Genomic DNA, 19,065 nt, shown 5'->3' with positions numbered 1-19,065 from the left:
GTTTCTGATGTGGCCATGAAGGGGTTGGAGGGTTGAGCGGCCGTGAACAAGGCAGTAATGTTGTTGTTAGGGTCGGCTGACCCTTGGTTTCCTCTGCCTTGTCCAATCGTCTGTGAGTATTCTTTCATATCGATGATAACACAGTAGGGCTGAGTGACCATACTTCCTGCACACTTGACATATTGATTTGTTTGAATTATTGTTGCAGTCTTTTCCTCAACCACGACCACTTTCTTGTCCATTAAACAGACTGTGACTGTTATTACTGCCTTTGGAGCTATTTCCCTACTGTCAACCTCCATTATATGAGGGATTTAATTGTGGTTTACCACCATTTGGATTCCTGCTGAATGCTACATTGACAGAGGGTTGTTGTGCAAAAGTACTATGCATTTTGATAGAGTTTTGATGATCCAATATTTTTTCATAAGACAATAACTCAGATTGCATATCTAGCCATGATATACCTAGTTTACCTTGGATGCCTACTACCATCGGGTTGTATTCTTCATATAGACCGAGAAGAACTTGTGAGATGAGGGCTCTTGTCGACACAGTGCTGCCGACTTATGCTAGATTGTCGGAATGAAGCTTCATTAGTTTGAGATACTCACTCATCTTTTGGCCTCCTTTTCTTGTCTGTTGAAAGAGTTGTCTTAAGTAATCTTCTTCTGCTCTTGATTGAACTCTGAACAGCTCCTGAATAGCCTACCACAATTCCTTGGCAGTTTCATATCCCATGAGTTGAACAGCCACATCCGGTGCAATCGAATTGAACAGCCATCCCAGTAAGAGTTGGTCAACTGCAAGCCATGCTTCATACTGTGGGTTGAGTGATCGTTCCTCTGATGAACCTGTCATCGCTGGTCATTTGAGAGCTTGAAGTCGCTTCAGAAGTGGTCAGAATGAACATTGGTGGACAGGGTATCTGACCGGAGAGGTGGTCTTCAAGTTTGTAACTCCTGAGGATCGGCAACGCGAGGGTCTTCTACAACATGAAGTTTCCTCGTTCAAGTTTTATGGTGGTGAGTTGATTCAGCAGTTGATTGAGCGGTGGTGTGGTGAACTTAACGGGTCCTGCGGAGGTGTTGTTTCCGGTGAAGGTGGCATCAACCATTTTTGGCTCTGATACCAAGTTAACGATTGAATATGGCTGGGAATAAATTTTTCCTTTGGACTTCCTTTTTCTGTTTTCTTCTTTTCTCTATATTATTGCCTTAATCACAAATGAATGCTATAGCCCCTTCTTTATACAAGTTTTCCCTAATTCTTATAATGGTAATGATACAAAGAGGAATAAGAATATTACAAGTGGCACACTATGATTAGAGAGTCGTAAACCAATTTTTAACTACCTTGGTGAGTCATCCCTTCTTCTTCCACCTTAGCCTTTCCTTTTTCATTTCTCATTTCTTCTCTAACAGGGACCTACACCATATTTTTTTCCACTAATTTTTTTGGATGGAAGATGGAGAAAATTGAATGAATACATAAACATAAAATAAAAAAGTATATTTTAACTTTTGTTGCATAGTCTCTAGTTAAATGAATTAGAAATTTAGAAAGAAATTTTGGTAAGCATACCTATTCCATTCCCATTCTAAATAAAAGTAAGCATTATGATAAGTTTTCAATTACGATTGCAACATATTTCCATTCATATGTATAATTTATATTGGGATTGGTATCCTAAGTTTCGTGGTTTGTAAACTGTATATAAAATATTTATTTAATAAAATAACGAGTTATTTTATTCAAAATTTACATTGCATTAACTCAATCCAATAAACTAAGATTAAGATTATTTCATATAACTTAAACATATATGTGATTGACATACAGGTGGATCATATTTAAGTAATAACCTAAATAATCTGTAGTATATGAATAAAGCCTTATCATTGTGATACTATGGATACAACTATAATTATTATCAGAGTTGTAAAGTGTTACAAACAATTTGATCCTTACTGTTCATGTGGAGATATGTTAGTGGAGGTATCCTATACAAAGAGTTTGTATAAGACTGGACTGCCAATATGATTAATCTCTCTTTATAACATCGTTAATTGAAGAGATTAACATTTTATAGGATGACCATAGGTAACTCGACTTTAATTCTTATATGAACTCTTATCTATGATAGCAGTCATTTGATCTGTATGGGTGAGAGTTTTTGGGATCGAATCCCATAGCGGAAACGTCTTGTGATATCACCTTGCATCCCACATTCGATTTTACATTAAACAAATCGTTATACTAAACATAATAAATAAACGCATAAATTAGCATGCTTCTAAGGAAAAAGGTTAAAACGGTTTTTACCTTTGTAGATTCTCTAGCGTCACGAACAAGCCTCTCCAAGGTTCCAACGAATGGATATCCAAATGGTCTCGATCACAAACAACTCTTTGAGCGATCTCGAACACTACCATTAGAGAAACCTTATTATTCTCTAAGATTCCAATTGAGGGATAAGTGATCCAACTATTGGGAGAGGGAGAGGATAATAGGATTTTTGGAGAATTAAGAGGATTTATGGCTTAGAGAAAATTCTGCACAATAATACTAGAGAATTGTGTATTGACAGAGTTTCTCTACAACCAAAGTTGTGTTGGAATGTATATTTGTAAATGGTCATGGGGAGGTCTTTATATAGGGAAGGGTCAAAGATCTTTCCCGATATATTTTCCTTTTCCTAATATATATTTTTCTTTTTTGTAATTACTTAAATGACACTTATTTAATTAATTAACTCATTTAACTAAATAACACTTATTTAATTAATTAGCCCAATTAAATAACATTTATTTAATTTTAATTTGCACAACAATTAAATAATTATTTATACATTAATCTCAATTTAATGTATATATTTAATTATCATATATATCGCATGTATATGTGCAATACCTCTCTATTAATTAATTCTTTATAAATCCAATTCACTTGAATCAATTAATTTGAATCTTATTCAAATATTACTTTTCAATTTAATTATAGATCATATACATAATTAATTAAATATTAATCACATTAATATATAATTTCCTTAAATTAATTTAAACAATTCAAATTATCTGTTTTAAGTATCCTCTAGTGAGCTAACGAGGGAACCGGGTAGACCTGTAAATCAGAAGCTCCAATGATATGAGATTATTTGGTTAAACTCTTTAACCAAGTTAATCAATATTTATTAACTGTAGGTACACTCCACCAAAGACCCACAACTGCATTCTTCTCACTACAGATATAATTATGTATCTACCCGGTATAGACCAATAACAGCGAATTAATCCTTCATGAGTATACGTAACTCTAATTGGGTTAAATTACTGTTTTACCCTTAGGTTACCTCTGGCTTCTTAAGGACCAGTGTTCCTCTATGAACAACATATTTATGGTCCAACCAATGAACATAAACCCCTCTCAGGATAATGAAAGGGTAGGATCCTTTGTTCAAGTCCTGGAGACACTACTTAAGGGAACACTCATCTACTTACCCTCAAAAAGAGAGAGAGTGAATTTCATCTTATATAATTATGTTCCCAACTCCCCTCTTGATCTTGTCCCCTAAATGATAGGCTTTTTGAGTCGACGATCTGGCCATCCTTACCCATGCAAATCAAAGGACAATCCATTGTGAACAAGAGTTCATAATATACTCAGGATTGAGACTAAGTCGCTTAGGTCATCCTATTAAAATAGGAACCAAATTAGTCGACAGTATTTTCGTGGTCCAGTCTTATGTAAACCCTTCACATAGGATACCCTCACTCGCGTGTTGCCTACACGACCGCATTAGATCATTACGTTTGTATCGAATACCAAGTGGTTGTATCCGTAGTGTTATCAGGATAAAGTATCCAGTCTTATCCCTATATTATAGACCCTTTAGGCTAAATCTTGAACATTGATCCTCGTATGTCTCCACATATAGTTCCAAACTCATAAGGCAACCTTGGATATTAGTTTATTAGATTTATGGTTATTAACACAAATTAAACAACAATACAAACAATAACATTTGTTGATTTAACATCTATAACTTTTTATTGATGACGGTAAATTAATAATATTTACTATCTATGAGTTTTAGGGTATAAAACCCAACGAGAATGTCTAGATTTATCGACTCAATATACCTACCATTTTGGGATTTGTCTAAGTAGGAGCTGGGAACATAGCTATACAGGATGAAATTCACCCATTCTCGTCTTTAGGGTAAATAGATGAATTGCTCCCTTAAGAGCCAATTCTAGGTCTTGAATAATGAGGTCTCACCCTCTTTCACTGGCCCGAGAAGAATTAGTTTATAGTTTGACTATAAATTATATGTTCATTAGAGGGATCATTGGTACTTAAGGAGTTAAATGTAAGTATAGTGATTAAAAGAAAATTTGACTGAGATGTAATTACAAGAAATTCATAAAGGGTTGACTTATGGTTGATTGGTTATATCCTTAGACACAAAAATATATTTAGATTTACTGTTGATTGATTATATCCATGGACACATAAATATATTTACAATGCAAAGAGTGCAGCTGTGCGTCTTTAATGGAATGGCTTGCAGTTAATGAAGGTTGATTAATTTAATTAAAGAGTTTAATTAATTAATCTTATATCATTAGAGCTTCTAATCTGTAGGTTCATAAGGTCCTTTTACTAGCTCATAAGGGTAAAACAAGAATCAATTAATTTTGGATTAATTTAAATTGTTCAAACTAAATAAGGGAATTAATTGTATAAGATGTAATTAATATAATATATATCAATATTATGATATAAAGTTAATTTTCAATAAGATTCAAAATTATACTTTATTATATGAGAGATAAATATTTGAATAAGATTCAAATATTATTTATATGAATGAGATTCATATAAAACTATAGGTTAAAATTAATATGAATATGATTTGTATTAAATTATAGGTTATGTGAGAGAATATTATTTGAATATGATTTAAAAAATTAAATATATGATATTTAATTTTTAAATTAGTTAATTAATAATGAATTTTTATTGATTTAATATATTTATTTAAATAAAGATATAACTATGGAGTTATTTGTGAGGTAGTGGAGGGGAATTATAACTCCCTTTCTAACCACTTCATTCTTTCTCACGTAAAAAGAATGAGATTTTTTTTATGATCGATTAAAAATACATCACAAAAAAAAGGGGTTTCTCTCTACAAAAATTGTTATTCTCCCTTAGTTAAAAGCTCTCTCACAAAAGAACTCTCCCTTCCAAATAAGGATCCCACAATCCTTGATTGTCCACGAACTAGCAAGGAAATCAAATGGTGGTGTCTTCTTTCATGTGATTGTTTGTTGGCGAGTTCTAGAAATAGTTTTAGCATTCGTGAGTTCAAAAGAAGTTCTAGTGTTTTTGAATTCGTGACAAAGGAGAGGGTCTGCATTGAAGAAAGTCTTTATTGAGGTTTTGCTCAGTATCGTGTTTATCCTATTTGTTATGTGTTTTCTCTTGTTTTTTTCTTCACTGTTTCCAAAATGAACTAGACTAGCACGTGGCTTTCACGTGCTTCCATTGAGGAATTCAATTCCTTCAAATTTAAAGAAGCTTCTACATGAATTTTGAATTTAGTTGGTTAAATAATACTTATGGTCCTTAAACTTTCATGAAAGTAACAAATTTAGTCCCTCTTGTGAAAAATATTATTGAGATTTAACAAATTTAGTCCCTCTTGTGAAAAATATTATTGAGATTTAATGAAATTTTTGTACATTATTAGATAACATAGGGTTCCTCCATGTGCCTCTAGTTGAGTTTACAATTTTTCGATGGGATCACAATTTTTTTTTTTTTTTTTTTGGACCGAATGTCCATTTGAACTTCATGGACTCTGAAATCATATTAAATAACATTGACTTTCATCTCTAAATCAATTGGCAAATAAAGGAGTAGTCAATCTATCTTATCAAAATTGTGAGATCCCTTAATTTTTTCAATATGGGATCCTCAACATACATATAAATCAATTAAGAATAAATTCTTTTAATAAACTATAAGACTAAGTTGTTACACAATAAAAAGCGGCACTTCATTTTGAAGAATAATAGGTTAATTAATACAAATTTCGAATTATAGATTAAATTGTTACTTATTAGAGTTTAAAGTCTAGATTGTTAAAAAAAAATTAAAGTACATGAACTAAATCGTCAACAACTAAAATTTTAGGCCAAAATTGTTGCTTCTATGAAAATTTAAGTACCATAAGTGTTTTTCTAATCAATTTTATTTTAGATCGTATTATCAATATAGTATTTATGATTTAAACTACCTTGGTGTCATTTATTAATTATTTGATTTTTAAATTTTAAAAAATTAACCTATAAACACTCACGGTAGTTCTTTAATGCTAGAGATAAAATTATTGAACTTAAAAACTCAATGATTTAAATATAATCTGAACCAAACTTGAGAGATTAATTATGTATTTTCTTTTTAAATACTATAAAATCTTAAAATTACACAGTAGAATTATAAATCCGCGTCTGATTCGAATAATCAAACTTTAATAAGAAGATGACGTGCAAGGTCGGCCACGGCGCGGCCCCACCTCTGATGCCTTTACCAGTTGTGATAAGACGTTTTCACGCCCAACGAAAACGACGACGTTTCTACTGACGAAAACGACCATAAAAGCAATCCCCCGCGGAAAAACCCAACTTCCCTCAACTCCCACGCTAAAACTGTCAACTGCCCTCCCCCCTCCGCTTTACTCAAAACACCCCATTTATGTCGAGCAGCAGTTTCCGGCGGAGGATTCCGGCAATTTCTAGTACAAGAAACAACAAGACACGCCTCAATCTCTCTCAATCTCCTCACCGGAGAACTCCTCCGACGAATCGCGCTCTTTCCAAGCCCTCCATCTTCACTCGATGCTCCTCGGAGCCCAACCTTTGGGCCAACGCCACCGCCGCTGCTGATCGGACTGTGTCATCGGAGAAGGAAGGGGAAGAGGTTGTTATTTTCCGTCCTCATAAGTTTTCGGAAGCCTTTGCTTCATCCCCTCTCTTGATTCCTTCTCCGGCTTCATTCCTTGAGGTTAGGGCTCCGATCTTTCTTATTACGAATCTAGGATTTCTGTTTTCTTCCTTAAATCAAATTAACAGAAAATTAGGAATAATTAATGAATCATTAGATATTGCTTTCCCTTATTTACTCCGCAGTATTTTCGGGCCCATAATTTTAGCATTAAAAAAAAAAACACTATGACCACATTTAACCATCCGTAATGAAAATTGGTGGAATAGTAAGATTTTATTGATAGTTGAATTGTAGTACGTCACAATTGGTAATTAGATTGTTTTTCTGATGGAATTTGTCACATTTATTGATACTATTCATCAATCATCCTTCACTCACCGATCGGTAATTCAATCATCCTCCACTCACTGATCGGTAATTTTGAAATACAAATGGATTGATCACCTCTACTCATCCATCAATTTGAGTTTCTTGATTATAGACTGTACAATAGATCTCACGTGTCAGTACAAGATGTAATTCATTGGCCCATATTTTCATATTATGATTTTCATTTATTACTTTTATCCCGGTGTATACATGGGCTGAGATTCAAAATCGGTTATGCAATGCAGGGGTACAAGAAAGATGCTAAAGTAGTGATCAATGTGACAGTGGAAGGGAGCCCAGGGCCAGTACGAGCCATGGTTAAACTAGGATCCAGTGTGGACGAGACAATTAAGCTTGTTGTTGCTAAATATGGTGAAGAAGGAAGGACTCCAAAGCTTGAACCAAATGATTCACCATCTTCCTTTGAATTGCATAACTCATATTTCAGCCTCCACAGTATGACTAATTAGTTCTTCATTTACTGCCAATTTGAAATTTAAGAGAAACCCAATTGAATTGCCATTCTGTATCCTCTGCTCAGGTCTTGACAGGAGAGAAACAATAGGGGAAATTGGTAGTAGAAGCTTCTATCTTAGAAAGGTCCATAGCTCTCATGGAGAAAATGGAGGACAATCATCTACTCCTTCCACCCAAGCAAGTGGAAGTACCAAAGAAATCGGAGATGTTGCTTTACCAATTCCTCCTGGCTTCTTGCTTTCTAGCTTCATTGCTAGGAAAATGGGCAAAATTGTAAGAAGAACAAGAAAGCTATGGAATTTCATTGTCTGCTTGAAGTAAGAGTATATATGAGTCTAACCAAAAATTAGAAATCAAAGAGTAACACAGCATATTATATATGTTACTCTTTAACATTATTTTCCTATTTTCTTTGTTTTTGGGTATTTTGTCCTCTCATTACATTTATTATATGAGGGGAATTCTCAAGTTTATGAGTTGAAGAAATACCATTTGAGTTTGGCTTAAATGGACTAAATAAACTGTATATAGAATATATTCTTATTTGCCTTTGTTATTTATAGGCATCGTATTGCTACAAGATTGTAATGGTAAATAGAGAAAATTCAATACCAAAACTTTTATTCAGATTCTCCACTATGTGGTGGTTTCCAGTTGCCAAATCCTTTCCTTTAGCTATATGAGTTATGAACTTTATCCTTTTCTTTCAAGAGTGACCCATCTACTCTTTTTCTTTCTTTCTTTCTTTTTATGTCATTGATTTGTCTCAATTGGTTGAATTAGCCTATGTTTATTTCACAATTATGTCACATCATTTTGAACATTAAAATGTACCGGGACTAAAATTTAACAAACCCCAAAATATATACATATTTGATTCTTTATTTGTTTGATGTTTCTTTGTAGTGATAAACTGATGGTTTGTCTTTACATGTAGCCACATTGATAACTTGAGGTCAAAGAGACAACAAAATCGTTAGAATGTTGATAGATCCTGATAGAAGTATATAGAAGTATCAGTAATAGAATTATAAATATATGATTGTTTCTTTTATAAATGTATGTCATTAATAAACTCTGATAGAATTATATATGCAATCTGTTTGCTATTATTGATAAACTCTAATAGAAGTATATATAAGTCTATCAATATGCTGATAGATCATGATAGAAACCTATCGGTAATAAATATATCAATGACATTACATATCTCAAAGACGACACCACAATCTATTACATACCAAAGTTATTATTCATCAAATGCGCCTCTGATCCACTATTACAAATCTCAAAGATGGCACCATAGTTTATTTGTGGGTCCCCAACAACCTAATTCACACAAATTGGTAATATTATGAGTTTTAGGTAAATGTAAATTAGTTATCTTAAACTGTTGAGTTTTTTCATTTAATTGTGGATTTTTTCTACCAAAATTGAGTTAATTTGAGAAGATAATTAATTTAAGGTTTAAATCCTATCTTGGTTCATGAATTTTGAATCTCGTTCTATTTTGGTCCCTAAACTTTTAAAATATCTACTCTAGTCTTGAACTTTTAAAAGTGTTTACTTTGATCCCTACTATTAGAACTATGTTAACTCTTAAATAAAATGATGAGATGACTTGTATTTTTTTATGACTAGGTTGCCAAATAAGTCAGTCCCGCTAAAAATATAGGATTTTGATTTTGAATTAGGTGGCAAAGCGATTTTCTATGGGAGAACTCAAAAGTCATTTTGCATTCAAGATTTTGGTCGTTCGGTATTTTGGCGCATTGATTGTCAGCATCTTACTTCACCGTCATTTTTCTCAACACATACTAGACGTGGTTTCATCAAAGAGTTAATAAAATCTTAATAGCAGATACCAAAATAAACATTTTTTTAAAAGTCCAGGGACTAAAACTGTCATTTTTTAAAGTTAAGAGACCTAAATAGAACCAGATTTAAAGTTCAGGGACCAAAATACACTACAAGAAATTACATCTTTCCCAACACTTAAAATCATCGAGAAATTATGGAAAACCTGTTGGGAGTTCCTCTCCCGACGATGTACTGGTTGCCGGAAGTTTAGTTGGGAGAAATTCGTCAGGAATAGAACTCTCGATGCCCAAAATTGGTTGTCAGGGGAACTCTCGATGCCCAAAACTAGTTGTCAGGGGTAGTGCACAAACTCTTGAGGCCTAATATATGGCATCGAGAGTTATAAGAACTTCTGACACCCAAAACTGACTGTCAGGAGTAGTGCACAAACTCCCGAGGCCTAATATATGCTAATATATGATGTCAAGAGTTCTTATAACTCCCGATGATCATTTTTCGGTGTCGGGAGTTCAATTTCAGTATTTGAATATTGACTTTTAAACTCCTGACAGTTGGAGATAGTCATTCTTTTACAATTATTTAATTTGTAATTTGTATTTTTTATTTTTTTTAATTTGATCTGAATAACGTGTAGAACATCATTAACCAACTCAAACATATTCGCATAAGAAATACAACAAACAAACAAAGTCCATAATATTATTTATTACCTAAAATAGAGAAAAGTTATAAGATAGTTTATAAAAGAAATATGTCTTCACAAATACATAAAAGAAACAACATGAAAAAAATGTCAAAAAATATGTCTTCACAAATACATAAAAGAAAGAACATGAAAACAACTTCTGGAATACAACATCTCCAACAACATTCCAACCTGATCTCTGAACAACATCCTACCACGAAACAAAAACATTTAAATGTCATAAACTTCCAGAAACAAATAAAAAACTTCAAGTTCAACTCCAAAACTAGTATAACCAAACTCAACCCATCCCTCACAACATTCAAACTTCATAAACATCCACAAAGATACAAAAAACTCCAACTTCCCCCCAAAACAATTATAACCAAACTAAACCCACCCCCCATAACATTCAAACTTCATAAACATCCATAAACATACAAAAACCCCAAGTTCAATGGCAAAACAAGTATAACCAAACTCTACCCACTCCCCACAACATTCTCGATGCTCATAAACATCCAAAAACACACAAAAACCTCTAAGTTTAACTCTAAAACGATTATAACCAAACTCTATCCACCACTACAACATTCAAACTTCATAAAAATCAACGAACACACAAAAAACTTCAACTTCTCCCCCCCCCAAAAAAAAAAACAATTATAACCAAACTCAATTCACCCTTCACGACATTTCTAACACTCAAAAACATCAAAAAACACACACAAAAACTCCAAGTTCAACTTCAAAACGATTATAACCAAACTCTACCCACCCCTATAACATTCAAACTTCATAAACACCAATGAACACATAAAATACTCCAACTTTCCCCTCAAAACAATTATAATCAAACTCAACTCACCCCCCACAACATTCAAACTTCATAGACATCCACAAACACACAATAATGACAAAAAAAACACATCAAAATCTAGTTATTTAGCTGCTATAACTATAGAATAACCAACAATTCTTTATCATAAAGCTACTAGTAAGACATAACTACTTTGCTACCATAACTGCAAGATAGCAACATATCAGACAACTAAATAATGAAGTAATCATACCTAATTCGATGGCTCTTCTCTATGTGATTGTCATGTCTTCAATCATTTTTTTCATTTCTTCCATTTGTCTTGTATGATCCTCTCTCATTTGTTTTTTAGCGTCTTCAAGTTCCTTAATCCTTGATTGAGACTATTCGAAATTGGCTTTCAATTCCCTCACCTCCCAACTTTCCGTTACTTGAGTAGATGACGAACTCGATGAGTTGCTACCCCTTATTGACTTAGGTTTAGGGCCCCAACCTAGGCCTTTTATAAATCTGGGTCGTCTACCCAAAACCATCCCACAGATTTCATCCCTTGTTAGTAGTTGGAAACCTTCTGAAGTGGGGTTGGATTGTAATTTTAACATTTGATTCTACACATATTAATTAAGTGTATAAGTACGAACGACTGAACTTACAAATGAAAAAAAACGAAAATAAAACAAAATTGGTTAAATGTGCATCTTCAGCTGCTTGATTCACGAACTTGCCACCTTTAGAGTGTATTTCTTTAAATAGGTCATCACGTCTTATTTCTTATCCTTTCTTTTCCTGCAACTTTGATTGAATTTTTAGGAACGACTTTGATCCACCTACGTGATTGACAGGCCCGAAACTTACGTCATCAATAAGTTTCAAACTTGATCAAAAGAAAATTTGTATACACTGAACTACTCTTATTACTACTAAAGCGTAGCAACAGTGATAAGTTTGGGATTGAACCATAGAGAAGCATTGAATTAATTTCTTTTAAATTAAAATTGATCATGGAAAAACATAAAAAACGGAGTTTTGGTTTTTAGTTGAAATTTGAATAAAATGCAGAAGATAAATTACTAGGGATAAATGTAAGTCGTAATTGGTTTATCTTTCTCAGATCAAGTAAATGTTCAATGTAATTTCAATCATCGTTTTCTGCCAATCGATTATGTTATCGAATTATGCGTGCATAGCTACTCAATTAATGTGATTTAACAAATCTCTACAAAGGTCGATGATCAATTAAATCAAAATCAATCAAGCGTTCTAATTAATAATTAAAGCTGGAAAGACCATGCCCTAACTAATCTATGTGCTCCTAGATTCAATTGGGTTCTTAGCGGCCATAAAAAGTTAGAAACACATGCATTAAGATTTAGAATTCAACTATGTTGATTAAGTGTCAGGAAAAGCCATGTTCAATTAACCAAACATTCTTCAAATCTAAATAAAACCTGCATACAAAGATTCAAGGTTAGCCTGTAAACCTAAGCATGCACGTTCAATTGTTGCTACAGGGGTAAATTCAAGCATAGCTGAACTACTAGGAAACGTGCGAGCTTGAAATTAACTAGCAGAGAATTGCAAGCATGATAGGATCATCAATCCAATACACAAATGCAAATCTAATTCAATTGAGATTTAAAGAAAACATAATTCTGAATTATAAACATCAAATTGAGCAGAAAACTTAAGAGTTACATCAAATCCTTAGTCCAAGAACAAGATAGAAAATTTCATCGACTCATAGACAAACCTATGAGGTACAATCCAATATGTGCTTACAATTCAAAATTAAACTAAAAACTAGCCTAATAATACTGAAAACATAAAGAAGGAAGAAGAAAGTTTGGCCTCTCCTCGGCCTCCATTAGAATTCAGCCTCCTTTAAGCTAAAATCGAAGGAGAATATTTATAAAAAATAGGACAGAGTCGAAACGCTAGAGCTAGCGTTGCAACATTGAGGTGGCTGATCAAGAGCGTCGGGGTGAAGAAGTCCAACGCTGCCTTGACACTCACTTGCGCGTGTGTGATGCTTCTTGTCCGTCAAAGCACATAATGTTGCAACGCTACCCATTCTGTCTTACAGCATTAGGCGAGCATCAGGCTAAGCCAATCCATGAGTGTTGTGACGCTAAAGTATGGGCATTTTAGTCTTTTTGACTCCTTTGAAATCTGGATGCTCAAATCACCTCCAAATTACCTCAAATTAACCCCGAACGGCTTCAAATTGTCGATTCTACCCTTTGGTTGCTCAATACCTACAAAATAGGGAAATAAACATGTAAAATCTGATAATGAGCCCAAATTAAGCTAGGATTAATAGCTCTTTTTGAGAGTTATCAAACACCCCCAACTTAATTATTGCTTGTTCCGAGCAAGGTAGAAACAGACAAAATAGAATATAAATCAATCAAAGATATCTTAGCTTAATTCGCAATGTTGTTACTCCAGTCTCAACAGTCAAACCGAACGAAATTCAATTATGATCAATCAACAAAGCACAAGTTTAAGAATGGTTCTTAATCTATTCATGCATGAGTGAGCCTAAAGTTTTGCTAGTTTAGCATACACAGCCCGGAAGAGTTTTAAAAGGTCCTCATCCCGTTTTCCCCTTACTTTGGTTCGATTATCGACCTTGGACATACCACACTTGCAAAAAAGAGGGCAACACTAAGACAATGGTGCCTAAACACACACACACAAAAACATAAAAGGCACCTAGAGGGCTAGCTTTCACACCCCACTGTCGGGAACCTAACACTTTTTTCTCACGGGCCCTAACTAGTCATAGAGGAGGTAGCTCTTTTCACCTCTATCTATGTACACACTATTTTTTTGCAGGCACGTCAACTAATGCATCTTTTTATGCATTATTTATTTATTATTATTATTATTTTCCAAAATTGCAACTAATTTATTTTTCTTCTTTTTCTTTTCTCTCTCTCTTTTTTTTTTTTTTTACTCACAGTAGGCCCTATTTTATCCACTTTATCTAGTTTTGCTCTAAAAAAAGTGTGGTCACTCCTAAGTGAAAGGTGGACCTTTCGGGGTAATAACAGAAGTATAAACCAAATAACCCAATTCTAAGCATGCAAGACTTTAATTCCGCAAAAGCAATGACTTAAAGATGTAAGAGATAAGAAGAATTTTTAAAATTGGGCTAAAAATCATGATCATGATCATGCACCCTAACGTTCTCTCATACAAATTTCATCACAAAAAGAGTGTATCATAGACTATCATGATAAAAACAGAGAAAATAATCTAACAAGGCAATCAAACACACAAGCATAATCCGAGCACAATGCTTAAGGACTCCAAGCTAATAAAAACTACCCCCCAACTTAAAATAATACATAGTTCCCAATGTATTCTAAATAAAGCTCAATAAAAAATAAAGATAAGGGAACAAAAAACCTCCCCTAAAAATGATACATGCATGGGATGGTGGTGGTCGGATATCTCCTCGTCACTTGATTAGGCTCTAGAGAGGTCTACAAAAAGAGAAAAACAAAAGAAAACCTATAAAAGAAAACCTACAAAACAAACAAAAAAGTTAGCAAAAACTAAAACTAAAAATAACAAAGAAAATAAAAATTGAAGGGAAAATAAAATAGGAAGGGAAAAGAAAACTAACATCAGTCGGAGTTAAAAGAGTCCGGGTCTCTCTAAAGACTGCTCTGGAATCTGATGCTATCATAATAGAGGCGGTTTTTGGTGGAAATGAAGTTCAACGTCCTTTCCATTCGTCTTACCCGATGCCCATCCTTGCAACTCACTCGAAGTGACTCAGTAGCCACCCTGAGTGCTTCAATGGCGATCCTGAACGCCTCCTCCCTGTAAGATTCCTCTGCCACCAGAATCTCATACTGGCCCTGGGGATTAGCATCAGGAAGCTGCTCTACTGCTAGGACATCCTCGTCTTCCCCATCGTTTGAACTATGCCCTTCTGCACCTCGCCCATGGAAGGGGGCAATTGAAGACCTACAGATGGCGGCTCGACTCCCATCCTCTCTTCCTCATCGAAAATCTCCACCCCCGACCTACGACACAACTCGGTAATTAAGCTTAGGTGTCTTAAGCTACCGATGGTGGAACACCGTCCACAACAATGGATTGAAGCCCTAATGACTCATCCGGCATTGATGGACATTTCCTAGACTAGACAATATAGGAGTTTAGCCCGGTCCTTCGTGATGTCCGTGAGTTGTAGAGCTGGCATGAATGTGGAACATACAAAGGCATGCCAGATTTGGCCAGGCATATTCATCTCTTTGAATCTCATGGTCACCCTTTGAACCTGGCCCACTGCACTCCTGGATCACATAAGGCCTTTATAACCTCCTCCTCAGGGGGCTGCTGAGAAAAGAACCCACTATCTCATCGTTGAATTCATGTAAACCATACACTTCACTGATGTGTGACGATGAAAAAGGAACCCTAATGCCTCTCACCGACGAATAGTCCCTACTCTCATCAATGTTAGCATAGAACTCTCTAACTAATGGGATAATCACCTCGTCAGGACGGATTGTTGGGTTGATGCCCTAAACTCTCGTTGGGTCCTGTAGTTTGTAAACACATGTATGAAAAAACGCTTGTGATGTAATGTTATGAGATATTTTCTTTACTGTTATCTATGAAATATGAGATATTTTATTTGCATTTACCACAAACTAATAAACTAAGATCCCTGGTTGTCGTTGTAACTTAAACATACATGTGGAGACATGCAAGTAGATCATGCCTTAAGTAATAACCTAAATGGTCTGTAGTATATGGATATATGAGGGAAACCTTATCCTGGTGACATTACGGATGTGGCCCGCTTTGTAGATAGTCACAAGTGTTGTGACGTGCTACAGATGATCTGATTCTAATCATTCATGTGGAGACATGTGAGCGGAGGTGTCCTATACAAAGAAGTTTGTATAAGACTGGACAACGAAGTGTTTAGTCTCGTTATATAATGCCGTTCATGGCAGAGACTTTCATTTCACTAGAATGACCATAGGTAACATGACCTTAATCCTAAGTGAGTTGGGAACTCTTGCCTATGGAAGCGACCCTTTGATTTGCATGGGTATGAGTGGCCAGATTGCCAACTCAAACCTACCATTTTGGGTATTCGTCTGATTGGAGAACTGGGAACTCAGCTACATAAGATGGAATTCACTCATTCCCTAAAGCAAGGGTAAGTAGATAGATTGCTCCCTAAAAGGGCTGATTCCAAGGCTTGAACGATGTGGCGCCACACACCTTTTCATGGCTCGAGAGGTGTCCACTCATAGTAGGACTATGATGTATTATTCATTAGAGGGATCGGTGGTACTTAAAGAGTTAGATGTAACTACAAGGGAAAAACGGTAAATTGGCCCAACTGTACTTACAAGCATTTGTGAAGGGTTATTGTACTGTTGACTGGTTATCCAATGGACACAAAAATATATCTGTAGTGAGAAGAGTGTAGCTGTCGATCTTTAGTGGAGTGTCCGACAGTTAACGGATGGTGGATCTCGTGACTAAAGATTTTAGTTAGCTATTCACGTACCGTTGGAGCTTCAAGCTATAGGTCCATAAGGTCCACTTGGTAGCTCAATGGATTCAAATTGAGAATCAGTTTTTGGGTCAGTTTGAAGTATTCAAATTGACAAGAGGCAATTTGATTATATATGATATGATTAAACTGGTTCAATTATATATGATGTAATTGACATGATGTATGAGATACATTATTTGGAGGAATTTGATATAAATATGATTTATATCAAGTAAAGGAGAAAAGGAATATGATTTAAATGTTACATATGATGTGATATTAAAACTATAGGTTATAAATATAATATGATAAGTTAGTTATTATATTTATTTATAATTAAAACAATTATGAGATAATTGTGGGTGGTTTCTCCTTTAACCATGCATGAAGTGGGTATTCAGTTTTCATAACTGAAGGATAAAATAAAAAAGGTTTTCATTTTGTAAAAGATCGCATTATTAAGTATACTGCTAATCGTTTAGCTCACGAGAGACTGCACGACAACCTTCAAGTGTTTGTCTAAACGATCGTGTACATGTGCCTTTAACTAAACGATCGTGTAAAGTTTTACTAAACGATCGCGTGGCAAGCGAGATTCTTTAAACGGTCATATAAATGATCAAGCCTATTTTTTCTAGACGACCGTGTACCTACTGAGTGTTACTAAATAATCAAACACAAAGTCTATACGAAAGACATTATACTCTTCCACTTGCTTGGTCGTATAATTCGATTGTTGTTTCCTCTTTCTCTTTACCAAATCCAACAGAGTCCACACCTACTGGATTCTCACTCCAAGAATACCAAGGTTACTGAGTGGTGGTGTCCGAGAGGTTATTTGTTCGTGGAGAATTTTGTTTATTATTGACCAGACGATTGACTAGAAGATCGTAGAGACAACGAGAGGTTACTGATCCAAATCTTCACGAGAGCAAGAGATCTGTAGAAGAAAAGTTCTTCAAAGGTATGTTTCTCATTCCTTTTGTATTTATTTTCTATAGCATGTTGTAATTTGTTAGAAGATGCATAACTAGTTTGTATGCTTTTGAATGCTTGTAATTCTGTCATAATGAATTTGGATCGATCGTGCTTCCACTCATGGGTTCTCTTTAATAAGAGTTCCTTCAGGGATACCAAAGATTCCCACCCCCTATGCTCTATAGTAGCAGTGATATGTGGGATGAAATTGGTCTCTAGGGATAAGGCTCTTTTTGGGACAATTTTCCTAGAAGACACTACAAAGTGGTTTCTATCTAGGGCCTCATGAGAACTAAACCTAGGATGCTCGAAAACTGGATTTTGGTGTTGCCCATGCCCACTATAACTACCTTTCTACTCTGCTAGGACCCATGAAAATGATTTCCACAAAAAAGGTAAACTCACAAAATATAGTTCCTAGGAAAACCCTCACAACCCCTTCTTAACTCCTATCCAAAAACCACTCCCAAACTCTCAATAACCACACTAAAAATCACCTGCATGCAGAAAAATTCCACCAATTTCATTCACATATTCAATTTTAACATATTTAAATCTTCAAACCCATTCAAAAAAAGAAAGAACTCATGCAAAATAAATAAATCTCCAACCATTCAACAAATATATGCAATAATCAACAAAGAATGGAAAAAATAATTACCTTGAAGTAGAGAAATCCAAAAATGCTAGAAAACTCGCTAGTTGTTGAAAATTGAAGAAAAACCCATGAAATAGTCAACCAACCCAAGGAAAATATATGGAGATTTGGAAGAAATAGATGGGGAAAACGTGTTTAAGGTGAAAGAAGTGAAGGAAATTGGGAGAAAAGGAAAAGGGGAGCTCGGGTTTGAGAGAAAAATGGAATAGAAGATGCAACTCTGTCTTTGCAACGTTGCAACGCTATGTTTATAGTGTCGCGACGCTGTGCCCTAATTTCGATTTTTTTTTTTTTTGGGAAACATAGAAAATTTCCTAAAAAAACTACTAAAATCTCTCTTAGAAATTAAAAAAAAAAAAAAAAAAAAAAAGAAAAAAAAACAATTTTTTTTTAAAACCTAACTGCCTTCAAGAAGAGCAAATTTTTAACGTCGATTGCTCGACGCGACTCGTCCCCTATCAAGCACAAAGAAATTCTCGTATTTTTTGGCTCTTTTCTTGGATGAGTCAATATAGTCTAGTAAGGCCATAAGGGTTCCCATCTTTTAAAAAGAACCAGATAGGTCAAATTTGTGATTTTTGAATTATATAAGAGGAAATAAAATAAAAGACTCTGGGACTACCTCAATTGAAAATAAAGACTCTGACTCGACGGACACGACTAACTCGCAAGGTGAAGATGAGAAAAAATAAAAAATTAAA

General features: G+C 34.6%; 1 protein-coding gene across 1 annotated transcript; it reads left to right on the top strand.

Moving 5' to 3' along the window:
* Positions 1-6,643: 6,643 nt before the first annotated feature.
* Positions 6,644-8,505, top strand: LOC120067730 (PPR containing protein). The gene is made up of 3 exons (XM_039019289.2): positions 6,644-7,077; positions 7,635-7,845; positions 7,931-8,505. Exons 1-3 carry the CDS (start codon positions 6,769-6,771, stop codon positions 8,185-8,187), a joined length of 777 nt encoding a protein of 258 aa, XP_038875217.1. The 5' UTR covers positions 6,644-6,768; the 3' UTR covers positions 8,188-8,505.
* Positions 8,506-19,065: the final 10,560 nt, after the last annotated feature.

Source organism: Benincasa hispida, chromosome 12, assembly GCF_027475165.1.
Source record: "Benincasa hispida cultivar pf3 chromosome 12, pf3_genome.v1.1, whole genome shotgun sequence".
Classification (NCBI taxonomy): domain Eukaryota; kingdom Viridiplantae; phylum Streptophyta; class Magnoliopsida; order Cucurbitales; family Cucurbitaceae; genus Benincasa; species Benincasa hispida.
This window is presented reverse-complemented; position numbering and strand designations above follow the sequence as displayed.

Coding starts and splice junctions, on each gene's coding strand:
- LOC120067730 (XM_039019289.2), top strand. CDS start 6,769: ATGTCGAGCAGCAGTTTCCGGCGGAGGATTCCGGCAATTTCTAGTACA. Junction 7,078..7,634: donor CTCCGGCTTCATTCCTTGAG/GTTAGGGCTCCG, acceptor TATGCAATGCAG/GGGTACAAGAAAGATGCTAA. Junction 7,846..7,930: donor CTCATATTTCAGCCTCCACA/GTATGACTAATT, acceptor TCCTCTGCTCAG/GTCTTGACAGGAGAGAAACA.